Source organism: Mytilus californianus, unplaced genomic scaffold (assembly GCF_021869535.1).
Source record: "Mytilus californianus isolate M0D057914Y unplaced genomic scaffold, xbMytCali1.0.p SCAF_10, whole genome shotgun sequence".
NCBI lineage: Eukaryota > Metazoa > Mollusca > Bivalvia > Mytilida > Mytilidae > Mytilus > Mytilus californianus.
In genome coordinates this window covers 47,857,888-47,878,136 of record NW_026262582.1, presented here as the reverse complement: position 1 = coordinate 47,878,136, position 20,249 = coordinate 47,857,888, and the positions used below count along the sequence as shown (strand labels likewise).

Below are 20,249 nucleotides of genomic sequence, written 5' to 3'. Positions count from 1 at the left end.
AATGGAAAAGAAGAAACAAATCCTAGTTAACAACTTTAAAATCACATTTTAACCTATCGAATGCAGCCTTTTAAATCGTCATGCATAATTCGATAAAATTGCAATAACATTACATCAAATATAGATTTGCCAGATATAAGAGGTCGAAAAAATGTTAGAATAGGTATGTTTTGTCTCGACTCTACGAAGTAATGGAGGCGTGCTGATTCCGGTGGCGTCGGCGGCGTCAACATTTTTTTTAAAACTTGTGATACATGTAAGATGAGTTTTTTAAAACGGGGACTATTAACGATAAGTCAATGGGTATTTGGTATGCATTTGTATTAGCATTGGCATATTGTTATGTAGATCAAACGGCCTCGCCCTCTAAAAGATGGTTCATTGACTTAAAGTGATTTTTAGTCAGTTTAAGGAGAACCATTAACAATAGGTCAATGATATTTGGTATGCAGTTGTAACAGCATTATCATATCTCATTTCCAGAGATTATTTAGCCCTGCAACTTCAGTCACGTTTCATTGACTTTAAATGGTTTGCATAATAAATGCATGATAAAGTATTCATTTTAATTTCAACAACTGCATTTAACTATTGAAAGAGAGGCGAAAGATACAAAAGGGACGTTCAAATTCGTAAGTCGAAAAAAAAATGACAAAGCCATGGTTTCAAAAGAAAAAGACAAACAGACAAACAACAGTACACAAAACACAACATATAAAAATAAAGACTGAGCAACACGAACCCCATCAAAACTGGGGGTCATCTCAGGTGAGTCGGAAGGGTAAGCAGATCTTGCTCCACATGTGGCACCCGTCGTGTTGCTCATTTTAGTACAAACCCGGTGATAAGTCTAATTCGGTAGATTACATTCAGGAAAAGGGGACGGGATAGTAGTTAGGACAATTGGAACATATCATTGTCATCTGTGAAACGGATATCCCATAACGGTCAACCAACTCGTGATGGCGTCCGTAAAATTTCCGAAGGGATGATTTCAACTTCACCACTTGGAACTCTTCTTGTGAGCAGCAACCCTCGATCAAGGAAATACACGCCCTGTCACATCGTATCAAAATTACAAATAGATATGACAGATGCTACACATGTACATACATATATCTGTTTGAACACTTTATTATTCTAGAGTGACACTAACCAGACAATTATTTCATCGGAAGTTGGGAGGTTGTAAACACTGTGCAATATTAATCTGGAAAAAAAGCAATATTGATCGACGGGCAGGGGATATCATACATTGTGTCTATTTCTTTATATGCGTATAATTGGTTTAATGTATACGTACATCATCTATACGAAATTTCAGTGATACTTTGCCTGTACCATCGAACCTGTCATGAATAATTGTCGATGTTTCTACTTTGTTAGGATGTTTTGTGCCATTTTATCGTATGTTTTTCATATGAAAACAGTATCGTGTATCTATTAGAAAAATATCGCATTGGAAATTTTTTTCATAATAAAGGCATAATTTTATCGCTTTTCTATTATAAAAACGTCGCACTCATATAAGAAAAAATTGTCTTATTACAAGTGATTATGGCGTAGAATGCAATCGAATAAGTTCAATGGCCATTCCACTGTCTTTGGTACATTATTGTCAAAGTATTTGGACAACTCAAAATCATAGGTTTTATTTAATGCATATAAACAACATACTTGGGATTAAATGTTCAAAGTACATTGCAAGTTGTATATACGTTTGTCCTGTTTAATACGTTCATGTTTTAAAAAGAATACACAAGTACTTTCAGATGAATTTTCATTTATTCCTACAAATGTCAAAAGTCGTCTGAGATTTCCCCACAATGCATCTCATTTACCAAAAAAAAATATCGCTATTCTACATAAGAAACAGATTTCTTGATTCACACTTTCCATAGACTGAAAATCATAATATTATATTGTATAAAAGTAGATAGGTAAAAGAGGCCGAAAGTCACAGCTTTAAACTAGGATCATAATTACGGGATGAGTAGACCTAAGTAGTGCAGTCGAAGAATTCTAATAAAAGCTGTAGTCAACTAGTCTTTTTAAAAGTATTGAGAGTAGTAGATTCTGAGTGCCAGTTATAGTAGAAACATAACAAATTAAAGCCGCGTAAAAAATAATAATCGATGGTTTGCCAATACAACCACTTTCATGCATGTCGGTTTTCGTTGTATGTTGACTACGCAATTCCCGCCATGTTGACAAGGATTGTTTATGCAAGGTGCATACAAGTAACAAAATCCACTGTCGAATCTGTATTCTTTGGAACATAGTTGAGGCTCAATTATTTTTACTGCCGATTTCACTAGAAACAAGTACAAGAAATTTGAAAAAAAAAAAAAAAAAAACCAAACATTATAGATAATATTACATTAAATTATGCATACTTAAATCTTATTAATGCATGACAATCGTTAGTTATATCTGACGATATGTTTAAGAACACTTTAGGTTTAAAGCATAGACAATCATTGCTTATCGAATCTATACTCCGTAGATATCTACAATACTAGTCAGTCTTTACAATCTTTAAAATCATAATGCGTTTGCCTAGCGGTTATTCTAAAAATGTATATTGAGTAAAACATTACCAAAATGGTGGCCAACTTGAGTACTTTCCCATTATTTATAACGTATTGTTGCCTGGTTGCTGTCTTATGATGATTAGTACCCAACGTTTACGTTATCATGTGTTTCAGTGTGTTGTGCTATGGAAAGACACGCTACACCCAATCAAGTTATACATTTCTCAGTTAAATGTATGTTTTACACTGGGTTTCAGTCGTTAAGTCAAATTGCGTTTTCCAAGTTAACATTTAATAGCTTACAAGATTTTTTTTAAGTTTGAGCTTACCTAATTCTAACAGCTCTTGTAATGTCTGATGTTCGATAATTATATAAATTCCTATTTTCTGTGATCCGTTAATTATTATATAAATATCGTTTGTTATATCGGTGACATTTCTATCAGTAGTGTTGATGTATGGTTGAACAATCAACACTAGTTTTACTAGTACACAGCTTCTGAAAAAAATAATGCATTCGGGTTTGATAACTTTTACATGTAACAAGACCACTGATAGCTATTGGGTATTCCAAGGTTTTCCAAAATTATTTTTGTGATACTTTCAAGTTCAGATATTAGCCATGTTTTTTAAATCGTGCTGCGTCGTAGTTTTCGTACTGTAACAATTAACAATTTATAGAAAATTAATTTTCTGAGAATAACAAAAAGGAACTTCAAATTATGACAGACTTCCACGGCATTGCGTTTTAAACAAGAGGCTTCTAAAAGCCAAACACGCTCAACAGATAAAGATATGCCATTCTTATATTAATGTTTAGCTTTATTGCAATCCATAATTTCATTTTCGTAAATCCTGTATTGCCGATCTCTTAACAGTGCACAGTTTGTACCTTGTTTTGATATACAAAAACACAAACAAATATTAACAAATCGTCGTTTAAGGGCAATAACTCCTGATAAAGTCACCAACAGTTTTGGCCATTTTTGCATTTTTGTAGCTCTTGTATAGCTGATCATATTTTGCTATAAACAATTTCTACCTATCTATTACAGTTTTCAAGATAATTTGTAACATTTTAGAAATTAGCAACAACAAAAAAAGAATTACGGGCAGTCAATCTTATAAGGACTCACCAATGGTTTTGGTCATATTGCTTGTTTATATCATACATTGCTGATTATTGTTGCTGTTTATTGTTTTCATCTATATTTTATAGTTCTTGAGAAAACACGAACATTCTTAAAAAATCGTCATTCAAGAACCATTTTCCCTTAAGAAGTCATCTACTATTTTTGGTCACATTCATGTTTTGTAGATCCTAAACTTCTGAGCTTTTGTGCTGCAAAACACATGATCATAATTTCTTAAGGAGTCACCGAATAGTCGGTCTTGAATTGCTGATCATTTTTGCCATTAACAATTCCTTCCTATTTATTATTATTTTCAGAATAATTGAAACACAGGAAAATTTAACAAAAATTTTTAATGGCATGAACTCATTTAAAAGCCAGCTGATCCTTCGACAGAGTATTTTTTACCAATATAAGTATTGATATCCTATACAATATTATTTCTGGGTTCGAGATAAAATTTACTTTAAGTTAGTTAATTTTTAGTATGTAAAATGCATATATATATACTAAAAAATCCGTATCGCATAATAAAGACGTGTACATGTAGTATATTATGGCTGTTTCGGTCATTAAAATATGCAACGTATCAGAGAACGCGACAAAAACCGTATGTAGACTGGCTGAATGGGGATCTGTTCCCGTTAAAGTTTGTATAACCTCCCTTTTGCTGTCATATTCATGCTGATTAATGTGGAACAGAGGTTATTTATAAACAACATACCTGTTGTTGACCTGTTGTCGTATTCTTTGCTTACCCGTTGTAGTTCTCAAGCTGTAAAAATAATTTTATATTATCAATCGGCTAACCTTGGGTGACTCCGCTTCTCTCCATAGATGGCGGTACGGAATCGGCAGAGTTGTGATGAATGATTATATTATACTGAGTGCCATGAAAACGCAACACTAAGTTTTTTAGAAATAAAATTTTTATACAAAATAATATTTTCTATATAGTAATTGTTAATGACAGTTAAAGGGTTTATCTAAAGATAAAAGTCAAACAAAAATGTTCAACTGCCACGATTCGAATGCAATACGGTTATGCATCACAACGCTACAGTTCACTAACTCACAGTCTCTATAACGAATGTGTCCACCGCGTGCTGCAACGCAAGCTCTACAACGACGTGGCATTGACCTGACCAGACGTCGGATACGGTGTTGTGGAATGTTTGTCCATTTTTTCCGCAATGCAATTTCGAGTTGGCGCAGCGTAACTGGTGGTGGCTGTCGTCGTCTTACGGCTTGTCCAATTTGATCCCATAAGTGTTCAATTGGACTCAAATCCGGCGAAAAGGCTGGCCATGGTAATGTCTGAACATGGTTGTTGTTGATAAACGCAGTTGTGAGTCGTGCGGAGTGTGCACGAGCGTTATCTTGCTGAAAAAGATTAACATCTTGATGCCTAGCCATAAACGGTATAACGGTCGGCCGTAAAACTTCGTCAATGTAGCGTTGAGCGTTTAAATTGCCATTGATAGTGATGAGCGGAGTTTTATGGTTGAATGATATTCCTCCCCATACCATGACACTACCACCACCTCAACGATCTGTCTCTTGGATACACGAATCTGCATAGCGTTCTCCTCTTCGTCTCCACACACGAGTTCGTCCATCACTACGACGAAGATGGAATCTTGATTCGTCCGTCCATAAGACAGTTGTCCATTGCCTGTGTGACCATCTCTGACGCTGTTGTGTCCATCTAAAGCGATTTTGGCGTCGTACTGCTGTCAGAATGTTACCACGGAAAGGCCTCCGTGCCCTTAATCCACTGCTGCGCAAACGGCGTCTTACCGTGTTTGCTCCAATTTGTCTCCTATGGACGCCGACAGTCTCCCGTGCCGTTTGGACAGCCGCACGGAACCGATCTCGCAGATGCTGAAGACGAATGTATCGGTCCTGTTGGGCAGTAGTTGCTCTCTGTCTTCCGGGACGTGGTCTATCATTCAAAGACCCAGTTTGATTGAATCTTTGGATAAGTCTGGTAATTGTTGAGGCTGAACACTGAATTCTGCGTGCAATTTCACGACTTGAAATGCCTCCTTGCACCATGCCCCAAACTTCATGTCTCTGGTTGTCTGAAAGTCTTGGCATCTACGCCTTAGTTTATTGCAGTGGCTTACAAAAAAGGATGGGAAAGTTAAATTCTTAAGCGAGGCTTTCCAAAACACACAATGAAAAAATCACTCGTGCGAAAAATAGCGGTGCACTCGACTCACCCCCTTTTTCTGTAACGTAAGCACGTAACTTTTTTTTTCTAAAATCATTCAAGCGTAAAGTTGTCGAAAGAAGTCTGACGATTCATTTTCAAACCGATATAGGTAATCATTTAAAAAAAATATTTATATATTTTAAAATATTTGAAATTTACAAGTGTTGCGTTTTCATTGGCACTCAGTATATCTGCGTGTAAGTAAATAAATCAAGATGATTGTTCATATAACATCATTTGAACAATATAATCAAGATAACTGGATTTTCTCTGTAATTATTTAAACGTTAACACATTAACTATTTCATTCATTCAATCATTCATGTGGTATTAGTTTTTGTACGTATAGGATACGTTCATTTATAAAAGAACCCCAATTACATTGAGGAAATGCATACCAAATATATACGCTACCGACGTTTTCAATTTAAAAAAAAAAAATTTTAACAATTTTTTTATGCAATTATGACAACTTGCTATGTTTAAAGTTTGTTAATTGTACAATTGTAGCCAATTCATTATACGGTTACTGTGAATCATTGACCTAAATCGCCCATTGTTTACAGGCATTACAATATTATTTTTCTCAAAAACAAGTATTCCTAGAATACTTTTAGAATTTTGTCTTCTGTACATCAAACCTTTTATCTAATTGCCTTGCTACTAAAATGACACAGAATATTACAAAGTCAGAGATTTGAATGTTATTAAAATGACATTTTTTATTGTTTAATGACTTCCATACTACTGATTTTGGTGTCTGTTTAAAATTACTAGAACAGTGATTTAAATTTCTGGCCAGCTCTTTGGTGAACTAAGAAAGTAAATACAAAAAATTGAAAGACAATAAAACGTTTAAATATCTTTCATGTGTCTTTGTTGCAGTTGCTTCTAGATGTTCATAAATCAAAATTCATTTCAAATGTGCCATATTGAGAAAAGATTACACGAAATTCAGTAAACAGTTCCTTAAAATTGAATAGTGTATGATCGACCAACATAAATTATCTCCATTTTATCTAGGTGTGGGAGGCATTTGTTCAACATGCCTTACTACCCATTTTTCTATGTCAATGCCTAAACATGTTAATCCAACAATACATTTATTGGATATAAAAAAAGAAGATGTGGTATGATTGCCAATGAGACAACTCTCCACAAGAGACCAAATGACACAGAAATTAACAACTATAGGTCACCATACGGCCTTCAACAATGAACAAAGCCAATACCGCATAGTTAGCTATAAAAAGCCCCAAAATGACAAATGTAAAACAATTCAAACGAGAAAACTAACGCCCTTATTTATGTACAAAATAATGAACGAGAAACAAATATGGTACAAAGCAACAAACGACAACCACTGAATTACAGGCTCCTGACTTAGTACAGTCACATACAGAATGTTTTTAAAAATGTTTACCTCAAGTTCATGTTCTTTACTGCTATAAATCCAGTTAGATTTTCAAACGCTCTGTTAAGCTAAAAAAAAAATCAAAATTAAAGAAAACAAATAATTTAGTAAATTGTATTTACCAAATTACTAAACCTCTAGATTTTTGAAATTTTAGTATTAAACGATTATTTAAAATTAGTCTCTAGTTTTAAAAGTCGTCTATGCATATACATGTGTAGTATAACAACTTTGATTTAGCTTTCAACAATTTTGGCAGTTAGCATTGCTGAAATGTTTGTATTAAATTGGTTCACCTATGATTCCTCCACGTCATTTGGTCTCTCGTGTATTGTTGTCTCCAAGGCAATCAAACAACATCTTCTTATCGAAAAATAAAAAGATTTGGTATGATTGCCAATCAGACAACTCTTTACCAGAGACAAAAATGACATAGAAGTTAACAGCTATAGGTCACCGTACGGCCTTCAACAATGAGCAAAACTCATATCGCAGAGTAAGCTATAAAAGGCCTCGAAATGAAAAATGTAAGACAATTCAAACAAAACATATATGATATACAGCAACAAACGACACCCACTGAATTACAGGGTGCTGACTTTGGACAGGCACATACAGAATGTGGCGGGGTTAAACATGTTTACTGACGCCTTATCTTTATATTTTTATCGATTAGAAAATAATAATACAATGGCAAATCAAAGTTATAACCCTCCGTTGTGTCTTTTTTCACCTTTTCCGTTCATTCTTTCGTTTAAATCTTGGATTTACATCTAATCATTATGCAGTGAGTGCATTTCATGAAAATTCCAAAAACTAGACACATTAACCCTTATTTTACCTGTTTGATTCCAATGATTTTTTGTTTCGAACCTATAAACCCAAAATGAACTTTCAAATTGTGTTACATACTTATGCATTCCGGTATGTGGAATTGTTTGTTCTAGGTATAACGGATTGCCAAGGTGCTGTCTTATAGCTCAAGATCTCATATATATGAATATGTTGTTTTTTTTTAGTTTTTTTTTATTTTTGCTATCAAATAAAGGAATTATTGGCACTTCAGATTCGTTCACAGATTGTCTAGTCCACTAAAGCAATGACAGTACATTGTACAATCATTCACCAACAGGCTGCTAAGTTTTACAATTGACTGCACAGGTAGAAATCTATGAATGGAAACATCAAATATCTTACGGAAATGCAGTACTTACATTTTCTACTGGTTCCCGAGAGGAAATTACGTAATACATAAAAGAATGCACATCACTGCGGATTCGACCTAGATGATAGACGGGAAATCTGAAGTCAATGACTTAAAAAAGGTTTGTTATGTAGTTCTGTCAAATACTCTGAACAGATCCCCTACGGAATATTACCAGTTTTAACAAAGGTATTTTGAGGTATAGAAATCAAAGCAATATCCATTACAGGGCATCGGAATTTGAACGACTTTGAATTCCATGCAGCCTTAAACACGATCTTTCAGCACTGCAATTATTTTCGCTGCTCAACGAACCAAAAGACTCTTATAAGAAATTAGATTAGAATTAATTGAATGCAACTGAGTTTTGTAATAAAACTTACATCTTTGAGTATCTTCTTTCTGAAATTTCCAGATTCATTTGTCCTGATTTTTACATGGGGTCCACTCAAACAAAATATCAACTGCACTGAAACGTTAACTCCTTAAAGGAATTAAGGAGATAACAAGAAGTTCAAATCGAACATATAAATAATATGAAAATGGGAATATTCGAATAACTCGTAGTAGTCGGTATATTTCAAGGACAATTTAAATGAATGAACAAATACGCAGAACAACTATTAGATTTTAAGTAAACAAAAAATAAATACGTATAAGTCACTCTACTTAATGTTACTTCACTGTTAAAATCTCATATAAAATAGTTCTGCTATGATAAATCTATTTTCAACCACCCATTGGTGCACATATATAAAGGTGTCATACTGCTGTATTTTGAAAAACAAAAGGCAAACTGTGACAGCTTAAACCAGTGAAGTATATACAATATTATTTTCATTTTCCCCAACATAAATTTTTCTGACATAATTTATAAATGGTCATATTTGCTTGTTGAAATGAAATGTGAAGCCAAATAAAAGATGAGAGTGGGAAAAGAAAAACAAAAAGACAAATTATAAAATAAGCTGTTCAAAATCCGCATTTTGTAACTTAAAGGTGTTTTCTCTTTTCAAAATTTTGTTTAGGATTCCAAAATAAATACAACATGCATTAAATTACAATATGAGCAAACCTGTATTTACTGGCACTTTCCCAGGGACCATTGTTGACGTGTGTAAACTGGTTGTAGAAGTAGAAGTTGTTCTCGGTTTAGTAGCGGCTGTAGGTGGGAAAACCGTTGTAGGTGTAATAGTGGTTGTTGGAGAAGTAGTTGTTGTAGGAGAGGTAGTTGTTGTTGGAGAAGTAGAAGTTGTGGGAGAAGTAGTTGTTGTTGGAGAAGAAGAAGTTGTGGGAGAAGTAGTTGTTGTTGGAGAAGTAGTTGTTGTTGGAGAAGTAAAAGTTGTGGGAGAAGTAGTTGTTGTTGGAGAAGTAGAAGTTGTGGGAGAAGTAGTTGTTGTTGGAGAAGTAGAAGTTGTGGAAGAAGTATTTGTTGTAGGAGAAGTAATAGTTGTAGGAGAAGTTGTTGTTGTAGTAGTGGTTGTAAGCGTAGCATTGGTTGTAGATGCAGTAGTGATTATAGGCGTTGTAGGCGTAACCTCGGTTGTAGTTGCAATTGGGGTTGATGGCGTAGATTTGGATGTAAATAAAATAGTGGTCGTAGCCGTATCATCGTTTGTAGGTGAATTAGTGACTGTTAGCATTGCATCTGTTGTAGATTCGGTAGTGATTGCATTTGTAGAATCGGTTGTAGGCAAGTCAGTGGTTGTAGGCTTAGCATCGGTAATAGATTCGGTAGTGAGTGTATGCGTAGCATTGGTTGTAGATGCAGTAGTGGTTGTAGGTGTATCCTCGGTATTTGATGAAATAGCGATGGTGGGCGTAACAGCGTTTGTAAATGCAGTAGTGGTTGTAGGTAAAGCATTGGTTGTAGGTGCACCTGTAGTAGTAGGCGTTAGATCGTTTGTAGGTGAAGTAGTGATCGTAGACGTAGCATCCGTTGTAAATTCGATAGTGATTGTAGGCAGAGCACCGGTTGTAGATGCAATAGTGATTGTAGGCGTACCATCGGTTGTAGGTGAAGTGGTGATTGTAGGCTTAGTATTGGTAATAGATGCAGTAGTGGTTGTAAGGGTAGCATCAGTTGTAGATGTTGTAGTGATTTTAGGTGTATCATCGGTTGAAGATGAAGTAGTCGTTGAGGGTGTAGCATTGGTTGTATATGAAGAAGTTCTTAAAGTCGAAGCATCAGTTGTAGATGCAATGGCGGTTGTAGGCGTAATGTCGGTTGTAGTTGCAATTGGGGTTGATAGCGTAGGTTTGGACGTAAATAAAATAGTGGTTGTAGCCGTATCTACGTTTGTAGGTGCATTAGTGGCTGTTAGAATTGCATCTGTTGTAGATTCGGTAGTGATTGCATTTGTAGAATCGGTTGAAGGCAAGTGAGTGGTTGTAGGCTTAGCATCGGTAACAAATTCGGTAGTGAGTGTATGCGTAGCATTGGTTGTAGATGCAGTAGTGGTTGTAAGCGTAGCATCGGCTGTAGATGCAGTACTGATTGTAGGCGTAACATCGATTGTCGGTGAAGTAGTGATTGTAGGCTTAGTATCGGTAGTAGACGCAGTAGTAATTGAAGGCATAGCATCGGTTGTAGATTCGGTAGTGAGTGTATGCGTAGCATTGGTTGTAGATGCAGTAGTGGTTGTATGCGTAGCATCGGCTGTAGATGCAGTAGTGATTGTAGGCGTAACATCGGTTGTAGGTGAAGTAGTGATTGTAGGCTTAGTATCGGTAGTAGATGCAGTAGTAATTGTAGGCATAGCATCCGTTGTAAATTTGGTGTCGATTGTGTGCGTAGCATTCGTTGCAGATTCAGTTGTTATTGTAGACGAATCAGTAGTTGTAGGCATACCATCGGATGTAGATTCAGTAGTAATTGTAGACGTTACATTGGTTGTAGATGAAGTAGTTGTTGTAGGCGGAGCACCGGTTGTGGATGAAGTAGTTGTTGTAGGCGTTGCCCCGATTTTAGATGCACTGGTGGTTGTAGGTGTATCCTCGATATTTGATGAAGTAGCGATGGTGGGCGTAACAGCGTTTGTAAATGCAGTAGTGATTGTAGGTAAAGTATTGGTTGTAGGTGCACTGGTAGTTGTAGGCGTTAGATCGTTTGTAGGTGAAGTAGTGATCGTAGACGTAGCATCCGTTGTAAATTCGATAGTGATTGTAGGCAGAACACCGGTTGTAGATGCAGTAGTGGTTGTAAGCGTAGCATCGGTTGTAGATGCAGTAGAGATTGTTGGCGTAACATCGGTTGTAGGTGAAGTAGTGATTGTAGGCATAGTATCGGTAGTAGATGCAGTAGTAATTGAAGACATAGCATCGGTTGTAGATTCGGTAGCGGTTGTATGCGTAGCATTCGTTGTAAATTCAGTTGTGATTGTAGACGAATCAGTGGTTGTAGGCTTAGCATCGGTTTTAGATTTGGTAGTGATTGTAATCGTAGCATCGGTTGTAGATGCAATATTGGTTATCGGTAAAGCAGTGATTGTAGAGGTAGCGTCGATTGTAGCTGAAGATGTTGTTATGGGCATACCATCGGATGTAGATTCAGTAGTAATTGTAGACGTTACATTGGTTGTAGATGAAGTAGTTGTTGTAGGCGGAGCACCGGTTGTAGATGCAATAGTGGTAGAAAGCGTAGCATCGGTTGTAGATGCAGTAGTGATTGTAGGCGTAACATCGGTTGTAGGTGAAGTAGTGATTGTAGGCTTAGTATTGGTAGTAGATGCAGTAGTGGTTGTAAGGGTAGCATCGGTTGTAGATGTTGTAGTGATTTTAGGTGTATCATCGGTTGAAGATGAAGTAGTCGTTAAGGGTGTAGCATTGGTTGTATATGAAGAAGTTCTTAAAGACGAAGCATCAGTTGTAGATGCGATGGCGGTTGTATGCGTAACCTCGGTTGTAGTTGCAATTGGGGTTGATGGCGTAGATTTGGATGTAAATAAAATAGTGGTTGTAGCCGTATCACCGTTTGTAGGTGCATTAGTGACTGTTAGAATTGCATCTGTTGTAGATTCGGTAGTGATTGCATTTGTAGAATCGGTTGAAGGCAAGTGAGTGGTTGTAGGCTTAGCATTGGTAACATATTCGGTAGTGAGTGTATGCGTAGCATTGGTTGTAGATGCAGTAGTGGTTGTAAGCGTAGCATCGGCTGTAGATGCAGTAGTGATTGTAGGCGTAACATCGGTTGTAGGTGAAGTAGTGATTGTAGACTTAGTATCGGTAGTAGATGCAGTAGTAATTGTAGGCATAGCATCAGTTGTAGATTCGGTGTCGATTGTTTGCGTAGCATTCGTTGTAGAATCAGTTGTTATTGTAGACGAATCAGTAGTTGTAGGCATACTATCGGATGTAGATTCAGTAGTAATTGTAGACGTTACATTGGTTGAAGGTGAAGTAGTTGTTGTAAGCGGAGCAACGGTTGTGGATGAAGTAGTTGTTGTAGGCGTTGCCCAGATTTTAGATGCACTAGTGGTTGTAGGTGTATCCTCGATATTTGATGAAGTAGCGATTGTGGGCGTAACAGCGTTTGTTAATGAAGTAGTGATTGTAGGTAAAGTATTGGTTGTAGGTGCACTGGTAGTTGTAGGCGTTAGATCGTTGGTAGGAGAAGTAGTGATCGTAGACGTAGCATCCGTTGTAAATTCGATAGTGATTGTAGGCAGAACATCGGTTGTAGATGCAGTAGTGGTTGTAAGCATAGCATCGGTTGTAGATGCAGTAGAGATTGTTGGCGTAACATCGGTTGTAGGTGAAGTAGTGATTGTAGGCATAGTATCGGTAGTAGATGCAGTAGTAATTGAAGACAGAGCATCGGTTGTCGATTCGGTAGCGGTTGTATGCGTAGCATTCGTTGTATATTCAGTTGTGATTGTAGACGAATCAGTGGTTGTAGGCTTAGCATCGGTTTTAGATTTGGTAGTGATTGTATTCGTAGCATCGGTTGTAGATGCAATATTGGTTATCGGTAAAGCAGTGATTGTAGAGATAGCGTCGATTGTAGCTGAAGATGTTGTTATGGGCATACCATCGGATGTAGATTCAGTAGTAATTGTAGACGTTACATTGGTTGTAGATGAAGTAGTTGTTGTAGGCGGAGCACCGGTTGTGGATGAAGTAGTGGTTGTAGGCGTCGCCCCGATTTTAGATGCACTAGTGGTTGTAGGTGTATCCTCGGTATTTGATGAAGTAGCGATGGTGGGCGTAACAGCGTTTGTAAATGCAGCAGTGGTTGTAGGTAAAGCATTGTTTGTAGGTGCACTTGTATTAGTAGGCGTTAGATCATTTGTAGGTGAAGTAGTAATCGTAGACGTGGCATCCGTTGTAAATTCGATAGTGATTGTAGGCAGAGCACCGGTTGTAGATGCAATAGTGGTTGAAAGCGTAGCATCGGTTGTAGATGCAGTAGTGATTGTAGGCGTAACATCGGTTGTAGGTGAAGTAGTGATTGTAGGCTTAGTATTGGTAGTAGATGCAGTAGTGGTTGTAAGGGTAGCATCGGTTGTAGATGTTGTAGTGATTTTAGGTGTATCATCGGTTGAAGATGAAGTAGTCGTTGAGGGTGTAGCATTGGTTGTATATGAAGAAGTTCTTAAAGACGAAGCATCAGTTGTAGATGCAATGGCGGTTGTATGCGTAACCTCGGTTGTAGTTGCAATTGGGGTTGATGGCGTAGATTTGGATGTAAATAAAGTAGTGGTTGTAGCCGTATCATCGTTTGTAGGTGCATTGGTGACTGTTAAAATTTCATCTGTTGTAGATTCGGTAGTGATTGCATTTGTAGAATCGATTGAAGGCAAGTGAGTGGTTGTAGGCTTAGCATCGGTAACAAATTCGGTAGTGAGTGTATGCGTAGCATTGGTTGTAGATGCAGTAGTGGTTGTAAGCGTAGCATCGGCTGTAGATACAGTACTGATTGTAGGCGTAACATCGATTGTCGGTGAAGTAGTGATTGTAGGCTTAGTATCGGTAGTAGACGCAGTAGTAATTGAAGGCATAGCATCGGATGTAGATTCGGTAGTGAGTGTATGCGTAGCATTGGTTGTAGATGCAGTAGTGGTTGTACGCGTAGCATCGGCTGTAGATGCAGTAGTGATTGTAGGCGTAACATCGGTTGTAGGTGAAGTAGTGAGTGTAGGCTTAGTATCGGTAGTAGATGCAGTAGTAATTGTAGGCATAGCATCAGTTGTAGATTCGGTGTCGATTGTTTGCGTAGCATTCGTTGTAGAATCAGTTGTTATTGTAGACGAATCAGTAGTTGTAGGCATACTATCGGATGTAGATTCAGTAGTAATTGTAGACGTTACATTGGTTGAAGGTGAAGTAGTTGTTGTAAGCGGAGCAACGGTTGTGGATGAAGTAGTTGTTGTAGGCGTTGCCCAGATTTTAGATGCACTAGTGGTTGTAGGTGTATCCTCGATATTTGATGAAGTAGCGATGGTGGGCGTAACAGCGTTTGTTAATGAAGTAGTGATTGTAGGTAAAGTATTGGTTGTAGGTGCACTGGTAGTTGTAGGCGTTAGATCGTTGGTAGGTGAAGTAGTGATCGTAGACGTAGCATCCGTTGTAAATTCGATAGTGATTGTAGGCAGAACATCGGTTGTAGATGCAGTAGTGGTTGTAAGCGTAGCATCGGTTGTAGATGCAGTAGAGATTGTTGGCGTAACATCGGTTGTAGGTGAAGTAGTGATTGTAGGCATAGTATCGGTAGTAGATGCAGTAGTAATTGAAGACAGAGCATCGGTTGTCGATTCGGTAGCGGTTGTATGCGTAGCATTCGTTGTATATTCAGTTGTGATTGTAGACGAATCAGTGGTTGTAGGCTTAGCATCGGTTTTAGATTTGGTAGTGATTGTATTCGTAGCATCGGTTGTAGATGCAATATTGGTTATCGGTAAAGCAGTGATTGTAGAGATAGCGTCGATTGTAGCTGAAGATGTTGTTATGGGCATACCATCGGATGTAGATTCAGTAGTAATTGTAGACGTTACATTGGTTGTAGATGAAGTAGTTGTTGTAGGCGGAGCACCGGTTGTGGATGAAGTAGTGGTTGTAGGCGTCGCCCCGATTTTAGATGCACTAGTGGTTGTAGGTGTATCCTCGGTATTTGATGAAGTAGCGATGGTGGGCGTAACAGCGTTTGTAAATGCAGCAGTGGTTGTAGGTAAAGCATTGTTTGTAGGTGCACTTGTATTAGTAGGCGTTAGATCATTTGTAGGTGAAGTAGTAATCGTAGACGTAGCATCCGTTGTAAATTCGATAGTGATTGTAGGCAGAGCACCGGTTGTAGATGCAATAGTGGTTGAAAGCGTAGCATCGGTTGTAGATGCAGTAGTGATTGTAGGCGTAACATCGGTTGTAGGTGAAGTAGTGATTGTAGGCTTAGTATTGGTAGTAGATGCAGTAGTGGTTGTAAGGGTAGCATCGGTTGTAGATGTTGTAGTGATTTTAGGTGTATCATCGGTTGAAGATGAAGTAGTCGTTGAGGGTGTAGCATTGGTTGTATATGAAGAAGTTCTTAAAGACGAAGCATCAGTTGTAGATGCAATGGCGGTTGTATGCGTAACCTCGGTTGTAGTTGCAATTGGGGTTGATGGCGTAGATTTGGATGTAAATAAAGTAGTGGTTGTAGCCGTATCATCGTTTGTAGGTGCATTGGTGACTGTTAAAATTTCATCTGTTGTAGATTCGGTAGTGATTGCATTTGTAGAATCAATTGAAGGCAAGTGAGTGGTTGTAGGCTTAGCATCGGTAACAAATTCGGTAGTGAGTGTATGCGTAGCATTGGTTGTAGATGCAGTAGTGGTTGTAAGCGTAGCATCGGCTGTAGATACAGTACTGATTGTAGGCGTAACATCGATTGTCGGTGAAGTAGTGATTGTAGGCTTAGTATCGGTAGTAGACGCAGTAGTAATTGAAGGCATAGCATCGGATGTAGATTCGGTAGTGAGTGTATGCGTAGCATTGGTTGTAGATGCAGTAGTGGTTGTACGCGTAGCATCGGCTGTAGATGCAGTAGTGATTGTAGGCGTAACATCGGTTGTAGGTGAAGTAGTGATTGTAGGCTTAGTATCGGTAGTAGATGCAGTAGTAATTGTAGGCGTAGCATCAGTTGTAGATTCGGTGTCGATTGTGTGCGTAGCATTGGTTGTAGATTCAGTTGTGAGTGTAGACGAATCAGTAGTTTTAGGCATACCATCGGATGTAGATTCAGTAGTAATTGTAGACGTTACATTGGTTGTAGATGAAGTAGCTATTGTAGGCGGAGCACCGGTTGTGGATGAAGTAGTGGTTGTAGACGTAGCCCCGATTTTAGATGCACTAGTGGTTGTACCCATGGTGGGCGTAACAGCATTTGTAAATGCAGTAGTGATTGTAGGTAAAGCATTGGTTGTAGGTGCACTGGTAGTAGTAAGCGTTAGATCGTTTGTAGGTGAAGTAGTGATCGTAGACGTAGCATCAGTTGTAAGTTCGATAGTGATTGTAGGCAGAGCACCGGTTGTAGATGCAATAGTGGTTGTAAGCGTAGCATTAGTTGTAGATGCAGTAGTGATTGTAGGCGTAACATCGGTTGTAGGTGAAGTAGTGATTGTAGGCTTAGTATTGGTAGTAGATGCAGGAGTGGTTGTAAGGGTAGCATCGGTTGTAGATGTTGTAGTAATGTTAGGTGTATCAGTGTTTGAAGATGAAGTAGTCGTTGTAGGTGTAGCATTGGTTGTATATGAAGAAGTTCTTGAAGACGAAGCATCAGTTGTAGATGCAATAGCGGTTGTAGACGTAGCCTCGGTTGTAGTTGCAATTGGAGTTGGTGGCGTAGATTTGGATGTAAACGAAATAGTGGTTGTAGGCTTTGCATCGGTTACAGATTCGATAGTGGGTGTATACGTAGCATTGGTTGTAGATGCAATAATGCTTATAAGTGTAGCATCGGTTGTTGCAGAAGTGATTGTAGTTTTAGCATCAGTTTTAGATTCAGCTGTGATTGTAGTTATACCATCAGTTGTAGATTCGGTAGTGATTGTATTCGCTGCATCGGTTGTTGATGTAGTATTGGTTGTAGGCAAAGCAGTGATTGTAGTGGTAGTGTCGAATGTAGATGAAAATGTTCTAATTGGCATACCATCGGTTGTAGATTCAGTAGTAATTGTAGGCGGATCATCAGTTGTGGATGAAGTATTTGTTGTAGGCGTAACCCCTATTTTAGATGCAGTAATGGTTTTAGGCGTAGCATCGGTTGTGGATGCAGTAGTGGTTGTAGGCATATCCTCGGTATTAGATGAAGAAAAAATTGTAGGCTTAACATCGGTTGTAGATGCACTGGTGGTAGTAGGCGTTATATCGTTTGTAGGTGAAGCAGTGATTGTAGACGTAGCATCCATTGTAAATTCGGTAGTGATTGTAGGAGAAGCATCGGCTGCAGATTCAGTTGTTATTGAAGGGGTATCATCGGTTATAGATGCAATAGTGGTTGAAAGCGTAGCATCGGTTGTAGATGCAGTAGTGATTGTAGGCGTAACATCGGTTGTAGGTGAAGTAGTGATTGTAGGTGCAGTATCGGTAGTCGATGCAGTAGTGATTGTAAGCGAAGCATCAGTTGTTAATTTGGTAGTGATTGTAGGCGTAGCATCGGTCGTAGGCAAAGTTGTGGTTGTAGGCGTAGGCGTAGCATCGGTTGTTGATTTTGTAGTGATTGCATGCGTAGCATCGGTTGTATCATCTGCAGTAATGGGTGAAGGTGAGGTAGTTTGCACATTTGTAGTAATGGTAGATGTGGCTGTAAGCGTAGTCGTTGTAATTTCATCCATTTGGTTTATTTCAGAATTCGTTTTATCTTTGACGTTAACGATCTCATCCTCTATAGTTTGCAGTGTTACTCCAAGAATTATTGCTTTCTTTTGTTTAGATTGGGATCGTGTTGTCTTAGTCAATGTTCCTCTCTGTACCCGTGCTTGTTGTTTGGTCATATAATCAAATTTAGTTTGAAGTTTAGAATTTGGGAAATTATGCAATGCATTAGTTGACCCTCCATCTACTTTAAAATTATTGCTTTTCGATTGCGTAATATTGAATAAGATTGAGGATAGGTTAATATCAGACGTGTTGTCCGCTGTAGGTGTTGACTTTAGTTCTGTCAAACTATGTCTTGTAGTTTCATTTAAATTCACCTCTGTGCTAACTAAGAAAGAAAACATATATGCTGACATGTTCATAAATATTGAAATATACCGATCACAGCTTTGGTGAACCTAAAATTTCACGTTTAAGCATTCTGACTTATTATTTCATCACTTGTATCGATGCCGATATTTTTGCATAAATATCTCTCTTTCATTTTTCATTGAAGAAAAACACCCCAAATGTTTGATCTACAGTTTATAGCTAAACCAACTTTTCAGTTTCAGTTTATATCTTTCTTTTTGTATGGCAATAGTTTTACTTGTATGTTGGTCATGTACTTCGTTTTTATTCAGACGTTTAACTAAACACTAACTTTGTTGTTGTTTCAATTAGACGCAAAAGCATCAACGGAAGCATGTTCGGCATGGAGTATAAACTTCCGAATCATGTTATTTATTGGTTGGTAGTTTATTTCAAAATAAAAACAATAACATATTCAATTCATTTTGAAAACAAAATTCGTTTAACAGTTTAATAAAGGTTTAGATAAAGCCTGAAATAAACGATTAATCTCAGGGCTTATTGTCAATATAAAATATGCCTTAATACATAAACATTTTTCTTGTACAATTTCATTGTACTTACCTCTTGTGGCTTTGACGATACTTAGATATAAAGCGAAACACACTGTCAATAACATTTCTGAAAAAAATACATAAATTGAGTTCGCGCTGTCCGTTAAAACCCATTGAATTTAAGGTACTTTTGAATATTTGTTTTAAAATTTAGATATACAAAAAAAGTCATGTAATGGATAAATCCCTTTATTCAAGACTATCTACTAATTGTGTTTTTATTCATTTAAGTTATTTCTGTTCTATTCTTAAATGATTAAAGATAGAAAGAAAAAAAAAAACAATAACAAAAAAAAAACAAAAAAACAAAAAACACACACAAACATGTTATTCATATGATAAAGACATAATCTTTCAATCAGTTTAATTGAGGCCTGGAGCTGGTATGTCAGTAACTGCTAGTAGTCTGTTGTTATTTATGTATTATTGTCATTTTGTTTATTTTCTTTTGTTTCCTATTCTGACATCGGGCTCGGACTTCTCTTATACTGAGTTTTACTGTGCGTACTGTTGTGAGTTTGTTTTTTCTACATTGGCTAGAGGTATAGGGGGAGGGTTGAGATCTCAAAAAACATGTTTAACCCCGCCGCATTTTTGCGCCTGTCCCAAGTCAGGAGCCTCTGGCCTTTGTTAGTCTTGTATCATTTTTAATTTTAGTTTCCTGTGTATACTTTGGAGTTTAGTATGACGTCCATTATCACTGAACTAGTATACATATTTGTTTAGGGGCCAGCTGAAGGACGCCTCCGGGTGCGGGAGTTTCTCGCTGCATTGAAGACCCATTGGTGGCCTTCGGCTGTTGTCTGCTCTATGGTCGGGTTGTTGTCTCTTTGACACATTCCCCATTTCCATTCTAAATTTTATGACTGTTTTTTATTTCTCTATTTGACTTTTTTAATGTTTCTGTTAGTTCTTTTTTTTTAACAAAGAACACATTGTGAGAAGATTTTGGTTGTTTAATACGAGGGGCCTTTTATAATTTTTTATGCAGT

At 37.5% G+C, this 20,249-nt stretch overlaps 1 protein-coding gene across 1 annotated transcript; it reads right to left on the bottom strand.

Moving 5' to 3' along the window:
• Positions 1-7,304: 7,304 nt before the first annotated feature.
• On the bottom strand, positions 7,305-18,309 carry LOC127718763 (mucin-2-like). The gene is made up of 2 exons (XM_052224815.1): positions 9,589-18,309; positions 7,305-7,367 (listed from the first exon to the last, which is right to left on the bottom strand). The coding sequence occupies exons 1-2, from the start codon at positions 18,307-18,309 to the stop codon at positions 7,305-7,307; spliced, it is 8,784 nt and encodes a 2,927-aa protein (XP_052080775.1).
• Between the last annotated feature and the right edge of the window lie 1,940 nt (positions 18,310-20,249).